General features: G+C 38.5%; 2 protein-coding genes across 3 annotated transcripts in view; both read right to left on the reverse strand.

The window, feature by feature from the left end:
• Positions 1–17,707, reverse strand: part of ENTREP2 (endosomal transmembrane epsin interactor 2) — a 274,354-nt gene that overhangs the window by 55,101 nt on the left and 201,546 nt on the right. For both annotated transcript variants that reach the window (XR_010378236.1, XM_031440881.2), the window contains exon 3: positions 3,076–3,186. Coding sequence is in view for 1 of the 2 variants with exons in the window: in XM_031440881.2 (XP_031296741.2) it covers positions 3,076–3,186 (111 nt within the window). In the remaining variant the exon portion in view is untranslated. The remainder of the gene's footprint in view (positions 1–3,075; positions 3,187–17,707) is intronic.
• On the reverse strand, positions 13,231–14,863 carry NSMCE3 (NSE3 homolog, SMC5-SMC6 complex component). Its single transcript, XM_031440461.2, has one exon. It carries the CDS (start codon positions 14,739–14,741, stop codon positions 13,893–13,895), a length of 849 nt encoding a protein of 282 aa, XP_031296321.1. The 5' UTR covers positions 14,742–14,863; the 3' UTR covers positions 13,231–13,892.

The raw sequence follows: 17,707 nt of genomic DNA on the forward strand, positions 1-17,707 counted from the left end.
TTATACAGAGGAAAAAGACACAGATATGGAAATGTATGAGATACAGTAAAGAAAAACAAAAACTGTACTGAAGGATTTATAAAAACATTTTGGGTAAACCAAAGCACACACAATATTCCTAAAAGGGAAAACATGGTGTTGTTAACATGTCTGTTCTCCCCAAAAGTGATTTATAATTTTAATGTGATTCCAGTTCAGATTTCAAATTGATTCCTTTTAAGTCTCGACAAAAAAATTTCAAAACTCATCTGGAAGACTAAACTTTTAAAAATAGGCAAGAAACATTTTAAGAAGTAGATTAAAGTCTGGGATGGGAGTTATAAAAATATACAGTTAAGGTAGTTAAGGTGGCAGTGATCTGTGTACAGCACAGGGAATATAGACAATATTTTATAATAACCGTTAAGTGGAGTATAATCTATAATAATATTGAATCATTACATTGTACAATCAAAACTAATATAATCTTGTAAGTCAACTATACTTCAGTTTTTTATAAAGTGGTATTGTTCTGGAATATGTATAAACAGACATGGGAAGGAGACAGAATGAAAAGTCCAGAAGTAAACAAACCGTCATAAGTGTGTGTGTGTGTGTGTGTGTGTGTGTGCGCGCACACATAATATGATGATGCTGCTAGAGTAAATAAGGCTCTTTTTTTGAGTATCCAGCATACATTCCTGCCTCCCTTCCCTCATCCCTTCCTAATAACACATTAGTTTGGGGGAGTTATCTCTTGGATTTCATTGGTGGGACAGTTAAGCAGATTCTTTCTTGTCCAGGCCAATCAAAATGCTCCCTCCCTGGACTCTGAGTCTAGAGCAAATGGACAAAGAGGTTAAGAGCACTGGGATTGCTGACTCCTGGAGAACAGCATCCAGAGGTACTCAGGATTCCCACTGCAGGCTCCCAGCCGGGGTCAGGCTTCTGCAGCCACAGATGCCCTTTTGGAACCAGCCAGTTTCCAGACTCAATCTCTAACCTCTTGGATATTCACTAGGTCCCACCATCTTTCCAATAAATGACCTTTGGCTTTATCAGTTTTTGTGACTTGCCACCAAAGGACTCAATGTTCAGGTGGCATTTCATATCATCAGGGAAATATTAGGTTACTCAGGAAATAGTTCTGGGAGAGCTAGCTACCCATTTTGGAGGAAAAAGTTAAATCCATCAAATAAATTCCAGGATATTAAAGAGTTAATTATAAAAAAAATAAAAGCACACTAGGGGAAATTATCAGGGTAACATTATCTTTGGAGGGAGATCTTTTTATTGGTTCCAAAGTAAGACTGCAAAGGGAAACATGAACAGATTTGAAGACACAAAAGTGAGAATTTTTTCTATGTCAAAAAATAAAATTAAAAGGCAAATAGCAATCCAGGAAATACATTTGACTGATATAAGCCACAGGACTCAAAACCACAATATATAAAGAGCTCTTACAAATCAGTAAGATAGTGTTTAATCTAAAAATGGGTAAAAAGTTGGGGTATATTTATACAATGGAATACCACTCAGTGATAAAAAAAGAAAAAATAATGCCACTTGCAGCAACATGGATGGACTTGGAGATCGTCATTCTAAGTGAAGTAAGCCAGAAAGAGAAAGAAAAATACCATATGATATCACTTGTATGTGGAATCTAAAAAAAAAAAAAAGAAAGAAGGTAAAAAGAGGACACTAATGAACTCATCTACAAAAGAAATAGACTCACAGACATAGTAAACAATCTTATGGTTACTAGGGAAAGGGTATGGGAAAGGATAAATTAGGGAGTTTGAGATTTGCAAATGTTAGCCACTATATATAAAAATAGATAAAAAACCAAATTTCTTCTGTACAGCACAGAGAACTATATTCAATATGTTGTAATAACTTTTAATGAAAAAGAATTAAAATGAATATGTGTCTGTGTGTATGTGTATATACACACACACACATATATGCATGACTGGGACATGCTGTACACCAGAAATTGACTCACTGTAATTGACTATACTTCAATAAGAAAAAAGTTGCTTAGTAAAGAAAAAAATAAAAATAAAATAAATAAAAATGGGTAAAGATCCCAGTCAATTCACAGAAGAAACAGAAGAAAAAGAAATATAAATGGTGCATCATATATGCTATATGTATTATTTAACTATTTTATTTTGGCAAGGGGTAGGTAATTAAGTTTATTCATTTTTGGAGGAGGTACTGGGGATTGAACCCGGGACCTTGTGCATGCTAAGCATGTGCTTTACCACTTGAACTATACCCTCCCCCATATATGCTATATGTAAACAGAACACACAGTCACAAGAAATAGAGGCATGGCCCTGCTACAGAGAAGCTTCAGGAAGTTCAGTGTCGCCCCTGACCTCTCAGTAGTGACAGTCACAGGCTGAGCAAGTGCAGGGACAGCTGTGGGGGGAGTGGCTCTGAGAGTCAACCCCATGTAGTCTCTAAGTTCAAGAAACAGATGTCGCTCCCATTCCTAGCCCCAGGGTCATACCGAGGGTCACATACACTTTCACAGGATGGGATGAGGCACACTGATCTCTGCGGCAGCCACATACCTGCATTACCGAACCAGGAGCTAAGTCACTATATGGAGGGATGGTTCCATCCAATGAACTGTTTACCGACTCCCCACCACGTACACAGCATCCTGTCCACAACGCTCTTAGACTGAAAAGATAATCCTCTTTTTTCAATTGAACAATGAGAACTAAATTGTTTTGATGCACTCAGCCTCAAGCTGATACGTATCTCAGCACTTAAAATCGACTTACAAAATGGATTTAAAATTCAGTGGAGAGAAAAATCAATGCCACAAATGCTAAAAAATAATCATTACTAAAGACATTTATTCTGAAACAGCACTACACTCATACTATTAGTAACTGATTTACAAGAACACATTTCAATGTGGGAGAATTTTTAGAAATGAATCAACTCAACTTTAATTCCTTAAACAATTATAATACATCAGAATAAACCCAAGAGTACAATAAAATTACTTTTAAAATTACTTTCATGCAAAATCAAAGCCTATGACCTTTATCAAAAGGCTTGCTTTTCATTACTCACCAACTGACAGCCTTCTAGGGAGTTGACTAGCTGAGCATTCTGACAGGAGAGAATTGAACCAGCCAAATTCAGCATTACACACACCGCAGAGAGCAGCATGAAAAAGGTTATCTGGAAACAAACCAAACAAAAAATTGATTATTCCCTTGGAAAGACTGGAAGGGAAAATTATTTGGCTTTTAAAAAGCTTTGAAATTTCTTCTGCATAGCACAGGGAACTATATTCAATATCTTGTAATAACCTTTAATGAAAAAGAATATGAAAACGAGTATGTATGTATTTGCATGACTGGGACATTGCACTGCACACCAGAAATTAACACATTATAATTGACTATATTTTGACTTAAAAAAAAAAGCTTTCAGGTGATCAAATAATTACATGAATAGCATTTCTTTGTTTTAACGGAAAGTATTACTTGTTAAAATTTCAAATTCATATAACCCTAAGCAAATAGAAAAGGCAAAATCTCTGAAAAGCCACAGCCAGCAACCATGATTTTATCTGAAATATATTGTAAAATGTTCTAGAAACTAAACTTGAAAATACTATACTTTAATCTCAAAAGAGTGTTATATAGTCTCGAAAATAACAAGTAATAAACTACTAAAGAAAATCAAGTGAAAGAAGTTTATTTACTATAAGTTTATTATAATGCCTTTAAGTTTATTTCTTTTCATTTTTACTATGGAAACTTTCATACATATACAAAACCAGAGAACAGAGAATAAGGCAGCCCTACACACCCATCACCCAGCCTCAACAATTAATCCGCTCAGGGTCAGCTGTGTTTCTACCATCTCTCTTCCAAACTATTTTGCAGCAAATATTAGACATCATATGATTTCATCTTTAAATATCTCAGTGTGTATTTCTAAAATAATAAAGCCCTTTTGGAAAACATAGTCAAAATACAGACATCACATCTATAATAATTAATAATCCATTAATATCAAATATTTAGAGTTCACACTTCCTTGTTTCAAATTTTCTTCATACTTTCTTTGAATCAGGTTACACAGGATTCGAAGGAGTTCCATACAGAGCAACTGGTTGTCCTGAATTTTAGATATTTGTAAATTGACAGGTTTTTCCCACCATTATTTTGTCTCCCTTGAAATCTGTTGAAGAAACCAGTTCATTCGTCCTACAGAGTTTTCTACAGCCTCAACTTGCTTAATGTTTCTCCAGCCTCTGTACTTTTTCTAATTTTGTGGTTAGATACAGAGGTTTGATCAAATTCAGACTAACAGAAGGTAAGTAGTACCTCTCTGTGATGTTAGCAGCTGTTTTGCATGACTGCTTGGATCCATTCATTTATTAGGGTTTCCAAAATAGTGCTAGTCTAACTCCATCACTTCTCCCTTTATTTGTGGGAATCAAGACATCAAAGGAGACTTCAGGGGAGGGTATATATAGCTCAAGTGGTAGAGCACATGCTTAGCATGCATGAGGTCTTGGGTTCAATCCCTGGTACCTCCTCTAAAATGAAATAAACCTAATTAACTCCACCCACTGCCAAAATAAAATGATTAAATAATACAATAATAAATAAATAAAATGTAAAAATAAAATTTTTTTTTAAAAAAGGAGACTTCTCCTCATCAGTGGTTTTGATACACTAGGGTTCAGTTCATAGAGGAAAAGGATGTATGTTAGATTCTTTCCATCTGTCTTTCAGATTTCAAAATAATTAGTTGATATATTGCTAGACTTGCAAAATAAATTCAGGTCTCTGTGGTTAGTTAATACTCTTGCTGCACTGAAATCTAATGCAACAAATTTTTTTTTTAAAAAAGAAGGGGTACAGTGTCATGAAAACTTGCTAAAGACTTTGAAATGGGGAACAAAAAATTACTAGATATCCTGTCCGTGTACCTTTCTGAGTTACTTGGGCTTTTTTTTTTTTTTTTAATTGTCTTTAAGTTACTTGACAACTCTGTGAGTTGTGGAATACTCAGAGTAATGCAAATGATTTTTGAGGATGGAAATATGAGTGAACTTTGGTGGGATGCAATGATTACCACCCCATGGAATGCTGACTGCTTTTACATCTCTTTGGAAATTCCTTGCAGCATTTTCAATTGCCTGTCTGTGCACATTGTTTGAATTCTCTTTTAAACAGCTTACCGGCATTGTTAAATAATGAGTTAAATATAACCTTTGACACAGTGTTATTTTAAAAAAATTAGTTGGGTCCCTAGCATCTTTCAAAAGTACTGTCTGTTGAGGGTGTTTGTGTGTGTGTGTTTGAGTTATTATGAACCATAAACTTAAACACATTTGATATGTTTCAGTCACTGAAGTCCTGAGCGAGAGACAGTCGATTCGAGTTAACACAACTCTCGTCGACCCTGAGAGCCTTCTTGCTCATTAGTGTGACAAGGTATTCCAGGACCATCGTACACGTTTCTTGTGCCCGTCCTGGAATCAGCCCTTTCTCCAGTAAGCCCTGGTTCCTTTCAGAGAGGATGGTATTTAGATAACACAACTTTCCTGCTAGAGGTGCTCTTGCTACTTGGACAGTCATTGTTTTAAATATTTTCAATTGTTAAATATAATATATCTTACACTCATACTGAAGTCTCAAATTCAAATTCAAAACTACAGGGTTTATACTTAATCACATCCACGTTCTATCTCTATCTCCTACCAATCATGCCCAAAATCTTATTTCTCATTATCATTAACCAATTGATTAAATCTCATGATAACCCACACAACAATCTCCAAATAGCAACGCCAATACCACCACCAAAAAACATGATGACTGAAAACAGTTCAGGATGTTTCTGTTTCCTTTTATCCTGTGAGTACATCCCACCAGGAATAAGTGGTCAAATGACGGTGCTGCAGAGTCACTGTAGTTCCTCTACATGTGGTTACGTTCCTTTGTGTCATTTCTATTGTTAGGGATGGTTTTCTAAATTCAGTTTTGCTTACAATTATGTAAAATGATTCTAAAGTCAAATCCATAAAAGAAGTTTCAAATAAGTCCAGCTTTTATTCTCCCCTGCATTCTATTCTGTCTTTTCTCCTATAGGTAACCACTTGTTTAATTTTACATTTTAATCCTTCCGTTATTTGGTTTTTAGTAGAGGCAAATAAGTAGTAGCATACAACACAAATTTTCTCCTTCTAAACTATTTTTTTCTCTTAATACAGGGCAGAGCACGCAACAGGAGTACACAGAAACACTCCTTATTCCTTTCGACAGCTGACTAGTTCTTCACTGCACAGATGCACCATGGTTTATTCAACCAGGTCCCTATGCATGGACATTTGGGTTGTTTGGGTTGTTTGGATTTTTTGCTATTTACTGTAAACAGTGTTGCAACAGCCTTATGCATACATCTTTTAAATGGCTGCCAATATAGCTATAGGATATACTCTTTGAAGTAGGATTCCTGGACTAAAAGATAAGTGAATATTTAATTTTTCTAGACACTGTCACATTCCCCAGCATAGAAGTAGTACCATTTTTCATTCCTACCAGCAATGTATAAAAGTGAGAAGGTCTTATTCTTTTTCTTTTAATGACTAAAAAACTTTGGCTAAATTAAATATAGGGAGAAATTGGTATTGCCGTTTGTTACCATAAATGTTATGTATCTCCACCAAATGTAGCAAAATTTATTTTTCCTTAAATACACACAGAAGACAGAAAACAAAAGAGGATATTATGTACAGTCAGGAAATATTTCAAATTCATGTTAATAATATTTCAGCAACAATTGTAGTAGCTGTGGGTTCTTAGCATCCTGTGGGGTTCTTGGCTGCACAAAAAGGGTTAGCATTAATTTTTTATATTAGTAGTCACAAAAGAACCATTCAAGTCATATATAAATAAACTGGTCTGCAAAGTTTCAAAATGGAGCTCAACTAATAATTGAGCTCAAAATGGAGCAAATCTACAAAAAAGCCATAAAAGGAGACTACTTTTGAGATGCAGGGAGTACTCAACAATATACATGATACTAGGAAGTCAGGGAAGAAAAGAGACAATAAGGTTTTTTTTTCAAGTTTACTGATTTTTAAAAAATTGTAAAATATACATGAAAAAACTTTACCATGTTTTTATAATTTGTTTCATTGTGATAAAATATACATAGCATTAAATTTACCATTTTAACAACTTGCAGGTGTACAGATCGGAGGCATGAAGTACATTCACGTCAGTGTGCAACCGTCACCACCATACATTTCTAGAACTTTTTCATCTTCCTAAACTGAAATTCCATACCCAAACAATTCACTATTTATTTAATCCTCATTCACTGTTCCCCTCAGATCCTGGCAACCACCATTCTACTTTCCATCTCTCTGAATTTGACTATTCTGAGGCTCTCATATAAGTGAAATCACATAGGATTTGTCTTTTTTGTGACTGGCTTATTTCGCTTAGTGTAATGTCCTCAAGTTTCACACTTGGAGCATGTGTCAGAATTTCCTCCCTTTTTAAGGCTGAATAATATTAATTCTATGTTTAGACCACACTTTCTTTACCTAGTCATCTGTCAATAGACAGTTGGGTTGCTTCTACTTTTTGGCTGTTGCGAATAATGTGGCCACGAACATGAGTGAGTGTATAAATATTGATTCTAGTCACTGGTTTGAATTCTTTTGGTTATACACCCAGAAGTGGAATTACTGGATCATATGGTAACTCCACGTTTAATTTTTTGAGGAAATACCATACTGTTTTCCAGAGTGGCCACACCATTTTGCATACCAATGCACAATGCTCAAGGGTTCTAATGTTCCCATATCCTAACCAACACTTGTTGTCTTCTGTTTTTGTGGTAACAGTCACCCTAAGAAGTATGAGGTGGTATCTCATGTGATTTCGGTTTGTGTTTTCCGAACGATTAGTGATGCTGAGCATCTTTCAATGTGCTTACTGGTCATCTGTATGTCTTCTCTGGAGAAATGTCTATTCATCCGGGTCCTCTGCCTAGTTTTTAACTTTTTTTTGTATTGAGTTGCTGAAGTTCTTTATATATTCTGAATACTAATCCTATACTTTCTGGACACTTATCCTCTATTACATATATGATTTTCAGATATTTTCTCCTATTCTGTGGATTCCCTTTTCACTGTGTTGATTGTCTCCTTTGATGTGCAAAAGTTTTAAATTTAGGTAAGGTTCAATTCATCCATTTTTTTCCCTTTGCTACCTGTTCTTTTGTTGTCATATAAAAAAAAAAAAAACATTGTGAGATCCAATGGCATAAAGCTTTCCTTTCCCCCTCTGTTTTCTTCTAAGAGTTTTGTAGTTGTAGGGCTTACATTTAGGTCTTTGAGCCATTTTGAGTTAATTTTTGTATGTGGTGTAAGGTAGGGGTCCAGCTTCATGTTTTGCATGTAGATATACAGTTTTCCTGTCACCATTTGTTAAAAATACTGTCTTTTTCCTAAGAAACGGTCTTGCCACCCTTGTTGAAAGTCAGTTGGCCATATATGCGAGGCTTTATTTCTTAGCTCTCTATTCTGTTTCACTGATCTATCTACATGTCTGTCTTTAATGCCCCTACCACACTATTTTGATGACCATTGCTTTGCAGTAAGTTTTGAAATCAGGAAGTATGAATTCTCCAACTTTGTTCTTTATGAGGCTGTTTTGGTTATCGGGGGGGGGGGGTCCCCTTAAAATTCCATGTAAGTATTAGGATGGGTTTTTCTATTTCTGCAAAAAAAAAAATGTCATTGGGATTTTGATAGAGATTGTATTGAATCTGTAGATCACTTTTGGAACTGCTGACATCTTAAAATATTGCATCTTCCAATCCATGAACATGGAATGTCTTTCCATGTATTTATGTCTTCTTTAATTTCTTTCAGCAGTATTTTATCTCATCAGTTTCAGTGTGTAGAATCTTTCACCCCCTTAGAAAAGTTAAGTATTTAATTCTTTGTATGTTATTTTAAAGGAGTTGTTTTCTTAATTTCCTTTACAGATTGTTCACTCTTAGTATATCAGAATGCAACTGACTGTTGCACACTGATTTTGTATACCACAAGTTTGATGATTTTATTAATTCTAACATTTTTTTTTAATGGAAGCTTTAGAGACCTACATGCAAGGTCATGTCATCTGTAACAGAGATCATTTTACAACTTCCTTCCCAACTTGGATGACTTTTATTTCATTTTCTTGCCTAGCTGGCTAGAATTTCCAATATTATATTGAAAACGTGGTGAATGTGGACATCCTTGTCTTGTTGCTGAACTTAGAGGGAAAGATTTCCATCTTTCACCATCGAGTGTGATCACCTGTCGGCTTTTCATACATGGCTTTTATAATGCTGAGGTTTTCTTCTGCTTCTAGTTTGTTAAGTGTTTTTTTCTTTATCATGTTAAAGTTTTTCAAATGCCTCTTCTGCATCAGCTAAGATGATCATGTTTTGTTAAAAAAAAATCATTCTGTTAATGTGGCATGGGACGTTGATTTCAAATGTTCAATTATCCTTGCATTTCAGGTATAAATTCCATTTGGTCACGGTGAGAAGATTTAGGCTGTTTTTTTGTTTTGTTTTGTTTTGTTTTTAAACATAAGAAGGTCATGACATACTTTTTTGGGAACTATATACCTTGACTCCACTCTGGGGTCCTTCTCCCTTTTCCAGTCCCCTTCTAGGCCCCATGTGCTATACGCACTGGATATGGATATCCCATATGACCCTCTTATTCTATAAACCACTTCTGTGTTTCCTTATCCAAGACCCTGACATAAGGCACCATTTCTGCTGATGACTCTCCCGTGTCTCCCTTCCAGACCTCTTCTACCATTATATGGACTACTGTCTGCTCAACATTTTCACCTGGATGTCCCAGAGGCTTCTCACACTCACTTAGCACAGAAAATCAAACTTGGGAAAATCTTCTTGAAATGCTGTCAAACTTCCTGGCATCACCATCTTCCTGAACTTCTCACATTTGAAGTATGAGATGGTTTTCACCCTCTCCTACTCCGACCACATCTGAGGATCAGCAAGTCCTGCTCATTCTACACACACAATCTCTCTCCATCCTCACCGCTGGCACTGCCCTGTCGTTTCAAAGAGCATCTTCTCCTCTACGGATGGCTTTTCCTCATTCTCCCTGACTCCAGTGCTGACTCCATGCATGACTCTCTTGACCCTGGGACAATGGTTATCTCACTAACATGTAAATGGATTCTCAACAGCAGGGATTTCTGTTGTATTCACTGATAACCCCAAGTCCCTAGCTGGGTACTTAATACACACTTCTGAACTTTTTTGAATGCATGAATGAGTGAATGAATGAATGAATGAATGAATGATGTCATTCCTCTGCTTAAGGCCCTTTAGTCGTTTCCCCTTGCCCTGACATGGATGTCCAAGGCCTGATAAACCTGAAAAATGGTTGACCTGGCCTGGGTTGATTTCCTCAGCCCATGTCCAGCTGCTTCTGCTACACCCTCTACCATCTAGCCAGAGAAAATACAGTTTTTAAAAAATATTTTATTAATTTACTTATTGGAGGGGGGAGGTAATTAGGTTTGTTTGTTTAATCTGGGGATTGAACCCTGGCGCATGCTAAGCATGCACTTTACCACTGAGCTATACCTACCTCTCGATTAGGGAGAATTTTTAAAGCACTATGCAAAAACAGCCCTTAAAAGTAATACTAATGATTTTGACACATTAAAATCAAACCATATATATGGCCAAAAAAAAGTCAAAGTGTGAGAAGGTACTGGCACTAGATACAGCAGACAATGAATGGAGTGTTATGCAGAACATATGAAGAAATCATACAAATCAAGAGAAACAGAAAAGGTCTAATATATAAAACCTGATTTAAAAAAAAAGATGCTTAACATCACTAGTAAGCAAGATGTGCAAGTTAATACTACAATAAACACTACATGCCCACGGAGTGGCTTGAAATTTTCATAGGGGTGGGAGGGAGGGATGGCAAAACAAAACAAAACAACCTCTAAAATGTTGGTAGGAGTGAAACTTAAGACAAACTCAAGAGAAACGTGGCAATGCCCCATGACTGCTCTATTTGTTTCTGGCTGGACCTCTCACACATGTGCTGAAGGAAAGACTATACACTCCCTGCAAACAGCAAAAAATTGGAAAGAACCTGTCTAACCAGTAGGGAATGAGTAAACTTATTTTCTTCCTGTGAAAGAACAATTAAAATCAATGAATCAGATCGACATGGCTAAATCTCAAAAGAAATGGTGAGTGAAGAAAAGTTGGAAAAGGATACAGTATAATATCACACATACTGAGGTGGGAAGCCCCATAAAAGAGACCAGCAGGACCCCCAGGCAGGGCCACTACTCTCCTGCCAGCACCATCCGGTTCCCTGGACCAGAGGCTCTATCTCACTTTTTGCCTCTGAAATGTCATATTTCTAGAAAAGTGGAACTTACCCCTAAAATTCTATTGGTTCCCTTAGCTCACTCCTGATTGGGCCATTTCCCTCACTCCTGATTGGTTATTTCTCTCTCTCCTGATTGGTCCATTTCTACAAAGCTTGCTCCTAATTAGTCAACTTTTGTTATACCTTATTTGCATATGAGGTTGCAAAATGTAAACTGGCAGCCTATAAAAGCCTCTGTAAACCTACAGCCGGGGTCCAGAGCTTGGAGTGTTAACTCTTCTGGGCCCGCACCTGAGTTGTCTCCAACTCTCCAAGTGCTGCTTGGTCTCTCACCGGGATCCAGGTTGCTGTCACAATTGAGCTGTAACACCAAGCTGTAACATGTTTTTCTGCAACAATGTAAGTTGTGAAAGCTGACAAATACTACTACAGTTAGCCTTTGCACACCTTGAGGGTTAGGGGCATCAACCCCCACAGTTAAAAGTCTCTGTATAACTTGACAGTCTGTTTCTGAGGTTCTGCATCTTCGAGTTCAATCAACCCTGGATCTTGCAGTAATGCAGTCCTTATTTATGACTTAAAAAATCCACATGTAAATGGTTCATGCAGTTCAAACCTATACTGTTCAAAGATCAATTGCATATATTATTCATATATTAACATTCTATTGCATTAAACTATACAATGGCATGATACCCACAAATCTTTTTTTTGGGGGGGGGGTGTTTGGCATTCATTCATTCATTTATTTACTTTAATGGAGGTACTGGGGATTGAACCCAGGACTTCATGCATGCTAAGCACCCGCTCTACCCTTCCCCCCGATATCCATAAACTTTTGACACCTCTGGGAAGGATGAAAAGATACAAGGGCTTGTTCTGGCCTGTAATGTTTTATATTTTAAATTTTGAAACAAATTTTTGACTTCATTGATGTTGTAAATAGTTAACATCTCTATGAGAAAAGTGTGGAGGAAGTATTTGTCAGATACAATAAAGGATGTTGGGTAAGTTATTTTTCACTGCACAGCTGAAAATGCCAGTATGAGAACACACCAGGGGGGAAAGCAGTCAGTAAGCAGACGGCTTGACCAGAATGTAATTCAGACACTGAAATAAAATGCAAACTAAGAAGAAACACCTTCGAGGACCAACTATATTCCACTGATTCCAACTTAACAGAATGAAATAAAACCCAGTCACCTATCCCATTCCTCCTGTATACACGCCAGACTTCTAAGTGATATTTAGGCCAATGTTGATCAAGCCTATTTTTTTTTTTTTAAGTATCTACCTCACTTCATGGTCAATTTGCAGTACTTTCCCTGCAAACAATCATACTTACTCATCTGTTGGATGATTATTTGTTCAATCTTGTGTGTATAAACAGCAATCTGATAGGGATTATGGAGAATCTAATTATCACACTACCACACATAATACAGGCATCGTCAGTCCATTATACAAGGGAGGAAATTTCTGTATACAACTTAAGTAACCCACCTTCACTCATATAGGTGTTTAGACAGAGGGAGGATCTGAACCCAGGTAGTCTGATTTCCAGGTAGGCATGGTTAATCACTAACAGTTTTACTAAACTTTTCTGTGACTCATGGTAATAAATATGTTTTACATCATGATCCAACATACACACACACACACATAAAAATCAAGCAACTTCCACAAAACACAATTTACCCTAATGGTATGTAGCAAAAACTGTTTTTCTTTAAGATGCTGGTTTTGAGGCACGAAATTAATTTATGACTTCATGGTTAAAAAATGCACAGTGCTTAACTGCTTCAAAATATGGTATTTATTATAACTGTCGTAGCAAAAAGAAAAAGAAAAAGTGGTACTAAATGGTCAGCCACACAACCTAGTAATAATTATCAACGCAAAAAATTATTTGGGAAAAATACAGTACATACTTTTCTTAGAATAATGCATAATGCTTACATACATGGAAAATACATAAACATAAAATAGCTGTATTACGGTAAAACACGATATAGGCAATTACATTTTATTTTCAACTTATGAAGACTTTTCATTTTTCCTTACAAAGTAGGGTAGTCAAGAGGCCAGGTAAGAGCCACTTCCCTTTTATTTCCTTGGCATCAAAGCCACTTACTGATATGTTCTTTCTTAAATATCTATTTCTAGATCATGGTACAAAGTCTTCCAATTAGTTTTATAAAGCTAGGAAAACGTTTACACGAAAAAATACAGACAGCAAAACAAGTAAGAACGAAACAAATCATCTCCTAGTATTTTTATAAACGAAAACTTCTAACGAAATAGCTTACAATATTAGGAGAACAAAAGCTTGCAAGCACATCCCAAAACTATATACATTTAAGTGTTACAGAAATAGGTCCCTCCCACCCCATCTCCTTCAGCCCGGCGCCCTGGACCCTTTCCCAAGGAGTTCCTCTGAGTATGTCTCGAATTTTCAAGAGGAAGGGGCCGGGCCACCTGTCTGAGGTATGGCCCTGGCCTCCTCCTCCGCCAAAGCCTCACAGTACTGCGCCGGCCAGTCCTTGGGGTCTTGATTATGGACTTTGGCCACAAACTTAAGAACCTTCATCTTGCTGGTTTCCAGGTTAGTTCGCGGACCCCACTGGAACTCATAGTCCACAGGGTCGGTGTGCGGTATCCGCCGGTACTCCAGATAACGCTGCCGCACAAAGTCCTCGGTAATGAGCTTCTTCGGGTCCCCAAAGATCAAGTGCTTCTTGGTGGGGTGCACCCCTAGGCGCCGCAGGAAGTCCCAGACCTCCGTCTCCTTGATGGAGTTGCCCTTCATGAAGATGAGCCCCAACACGATCATCAGGAGGCCGGTGGTGGGCGTGCCCTGGTCGCCCCGCACCTCCGCGTCCTCCTCCACCGGCTCTAGCGTGTTGATGAGAATGTAGGTGTTGCTCTTGGGCTCCAGCTCCACCAGCCGGTACCCGAAGACGTACTCAAGGCGCTGGGCGGCCAGCTTGAGAAGGTCGGGGAAGATGTCCTTGTAGTCCCCCACGACGTGCTTCAGGATGTCCGCACGCTTGATCGGGATCTTCTTCTGGTCCTTGATCAGCAGGAACTGCACCAGCTCCGCCACCTTCAGCTCCAGCTGCTTCTGGGACCGGGGCCCCGCCTTGGGGGAGGCCTCGGCCCGGCGGCTGCCCTGCCATCCGACGCCGGCCGCTCCGCGGGACGTGCTCGGGGCCTCCTCGGCACCGCCCCCGCCGCGGCCCCCGTCCTGCTCCCTCTCTGGCTGGGAGCCAGCGCGGCCTCGGCTCTTCGGTTTCTGCAACATGTCGCAGCGGCGGGGCCCGGCGCGAACTCGGCGGGCAGGCTGGCTGGCAGGCCGACGGCGCGCTCGCCGTTAACGGGCGACTGCGGCGGCTGCTGCGGGAATTGTGAGTCGGCGCGCGGCACGTCCAGGCGGCTCTGGGCGGGGACAGAGGCTGCGCGTTGCGTCACGGGGGTTGCGTGTTGCGTCACAGGATGCGACCAGCGCCTAGGAGTTGGCCGGCTGCCGCGCGTCGGTGGAGATTAGTTGGGGTTTTCGCGTAGCCCGGTGTGTCCCAGCTTTTTTATTGTAATTGAAGTGTCATCCTTACCAAACCAGACAGAGAGAACAGGAACCAAAATTCCTAAGCGAGTGTGCGGCTAGTTTAGGACCACACAGGCTCAGGCAAGGCCTGTAGACAGTGAGTATTGAGAGTTTTGAAATCGGGAGTATTTTTAGGTGGAATACATTCAGAGGATGAACGTGGGAGAAAAAAATAAGGTGATAAAAAGCGTTTCTTTCTACAGAAAACTGGGCGTAAGAAAGAACAAAAAACCCCGATGACTACTAGTTTGCTTTGCCCTGTCCAGCCCCTCCCCTCGTTCAAGTTTAAACCCTGCTGACCACTTATCACCAGTTACTTTCCCTAAAGCCCCTGAGTCTTGTTTTTTAAAAATGGTAAATATAGGCTTGCCTCGCCAGCGCGACTGTCCCCATCTTTTCGCTATTGATACTCCGTGCATAATAAACTCCATCAGCTAGACACGGCCCCATAAAGCACGTTTCACTGGCGTGTTTCTGCTTGGTCAAATGAGTTTATCTTTTAGAAAGCACGTGTTCATGTAAATTGCTTTGGGCCCCGACCACGATTTAGCAGAAATTGGTAAGAACGCTACCAGCAGAGAAACATGCTCTCAGGAGGTTACCATTTAATTTTGGGCATCACAGATAAAGCATTGCAATAATGTGAATCTCTTAAAATTTCTTAATTAATAGGTCAGCCTTAGGGTTCAATGGAAAAGAAAAGAGATTCCAAGGGTATCATCCCTCATAATCTGTGATATGTGCAGTGTGTGTGTGTGTGTGTGTGTGTGTGTGTGTGTGTGTGTGTAAATTGTGCATCTCTAATATACGACGAGTTATTTCATTAATTCAAATTGTCTGCATTCTGCTGCCATTACTTCCTCAGATCTTAGCAAATGTGTTCCTTTTCTTTTTACTGACTTGTAAAGAAGAAACTGAGTTTCCCTTTGTCTTTCTAAAGCTACCAGAAAGTGGGTAAACTTCAAAGAACCAAATCAAATTGAGTTCCTCTTTAATGCAAATATATTCAAAGGAAAGCAGTTCAAAACACATTATTTGAATAATAGCACCAAAACACAACCTTATTAAAGTTTCATTAAATGTTAGCATAAAATTTTTGTTGTAATTCAATACAGAAATGCAGTCCTTAAGTGGCACTGGAAATGGCAATACTAAATGTAAAAATGATATTTCGTGTTGTGTTGCAAATATGCCCAAATCTGGTAAACTATGAGTAATAACTTTCTGTTCCACATAAGAGCTAACAATATCCTCAAGGATCAATCTTAATGGCAGACGCCTACTAAGAAAACAAATATATCATCAAGGCAATCTTTTTTTTTCTCCACAATGAGAAAATTCATCTGCTTCGGTTTCCTTGGAAATTAAAATTTAAACTCAAGTTCAAAGAAACCTACAATAGAGAATTTTGCAAAAAGGTCCCTTAAGAGGGATCAGTTGTACCCCAAGTTAAAAAAAATAATCAGCAACCAAGAGATAATAGAGAAATAGGAAAAAAGATGAAAGCTACTGTCAGCAACTAGGCTGTATTTTTTTAGTGTTTTTCTCGCTAAGGTATTCACTTGAAGTCCCACAGGTCAAGCTACCCTTGAGACTGAAAATCAGCAGTGTCTGTCACTAGCATCTTTACAGATTGTCATACTCAAAATAGATGAGAGAAGACACTAGTTTTAAGTTTTAAAATCCCTCTCTACACTGTGTGCAGAAGAATGCAGGTGAGAAAATACAGATGTAAATGACAGGATTAGAATGAAGTTTTAGGCATTGCATAGAGAAGTCGCCCAGACCCCTAAACCACCTTAGATTGACACAGGAAGGCATGGTGTTTGCAGGGGAAAATGGTGATAATGGTAATAACAACAACGCTAACACTAATAATAAATGTAAACAACAGCTAATGATTATTGCAAAGGTAACTATGGGTCAGATTTATTCCAAGTGGTCTACATATTACTTCATTTAATCCCCTCAAAACCCTGAGGCCTATGCATTTATTATCTTTCTCTGCTCTTAACCACATGCTGATGCAGAGAGAACTTGGATATGGTGTCCTTGAAAAAGTAGAGGTTAGGGAGTCATCTGGACTTTGGTTAGAAACCTGCATGACACTGGGAAAGGTGATTTGAGACTCCTTTTTGTTTCCAAATCAAAATGAGATTACTAACCAGGGCCTTAGGGGACCAAGAAAGATGAGTTTGCCAAATACCTAGCACAGGGCCTGATGGTAGTTGCTAATGATTTGTTTCTTTACAGGGGGTTTATATTAGGAAGACAGTCCTCCCTTGCTATCTGTGGGAGATTGGTCCCAGAACTCCAGAGCATACCAAACTCCTCAGATGCTTAAGTTCCTTTTACAAAATAGCATAGTGTTTCCATGTAACCTACACACATCTGCACATCCTCCCGTATAGGGCAGATCCTCTCTAGATTACTTTAATATCTAATACAAAGTAAATGCTATGTAAATAGTTGTAAACACAATGTAATTGCTACGTAACTAGTTGCCAGCACTTGGCAAATTTAAGTTTTGCTTTTCTGGAACTTTCTGGGTTCTTCCTCCTCTTCTTCTTCTTCTTTTTTTTTTTAGTATTTTCGATCTGCAGACCTGTATTTTTGCATGCCAAACTTGCAGATATAGAGGGCCAAATGTATTTGAGGACTGTTCA

This window comes from Camelus dromedarius, chromosome 29 (assembly GCF_036321535.1).
Source record: "Camelus dromedarius isolate mCamDro1 chromosome 29, mCamDro1.pat, whole genome shotgun sequence".
In the NCBI taxonomy this organism is placed as follows: Eukaryota; Metazoa; Chordata; class Mammalia; order Artiodactyla; family Camelidae; genus Camelus; species Camelus dromedarius.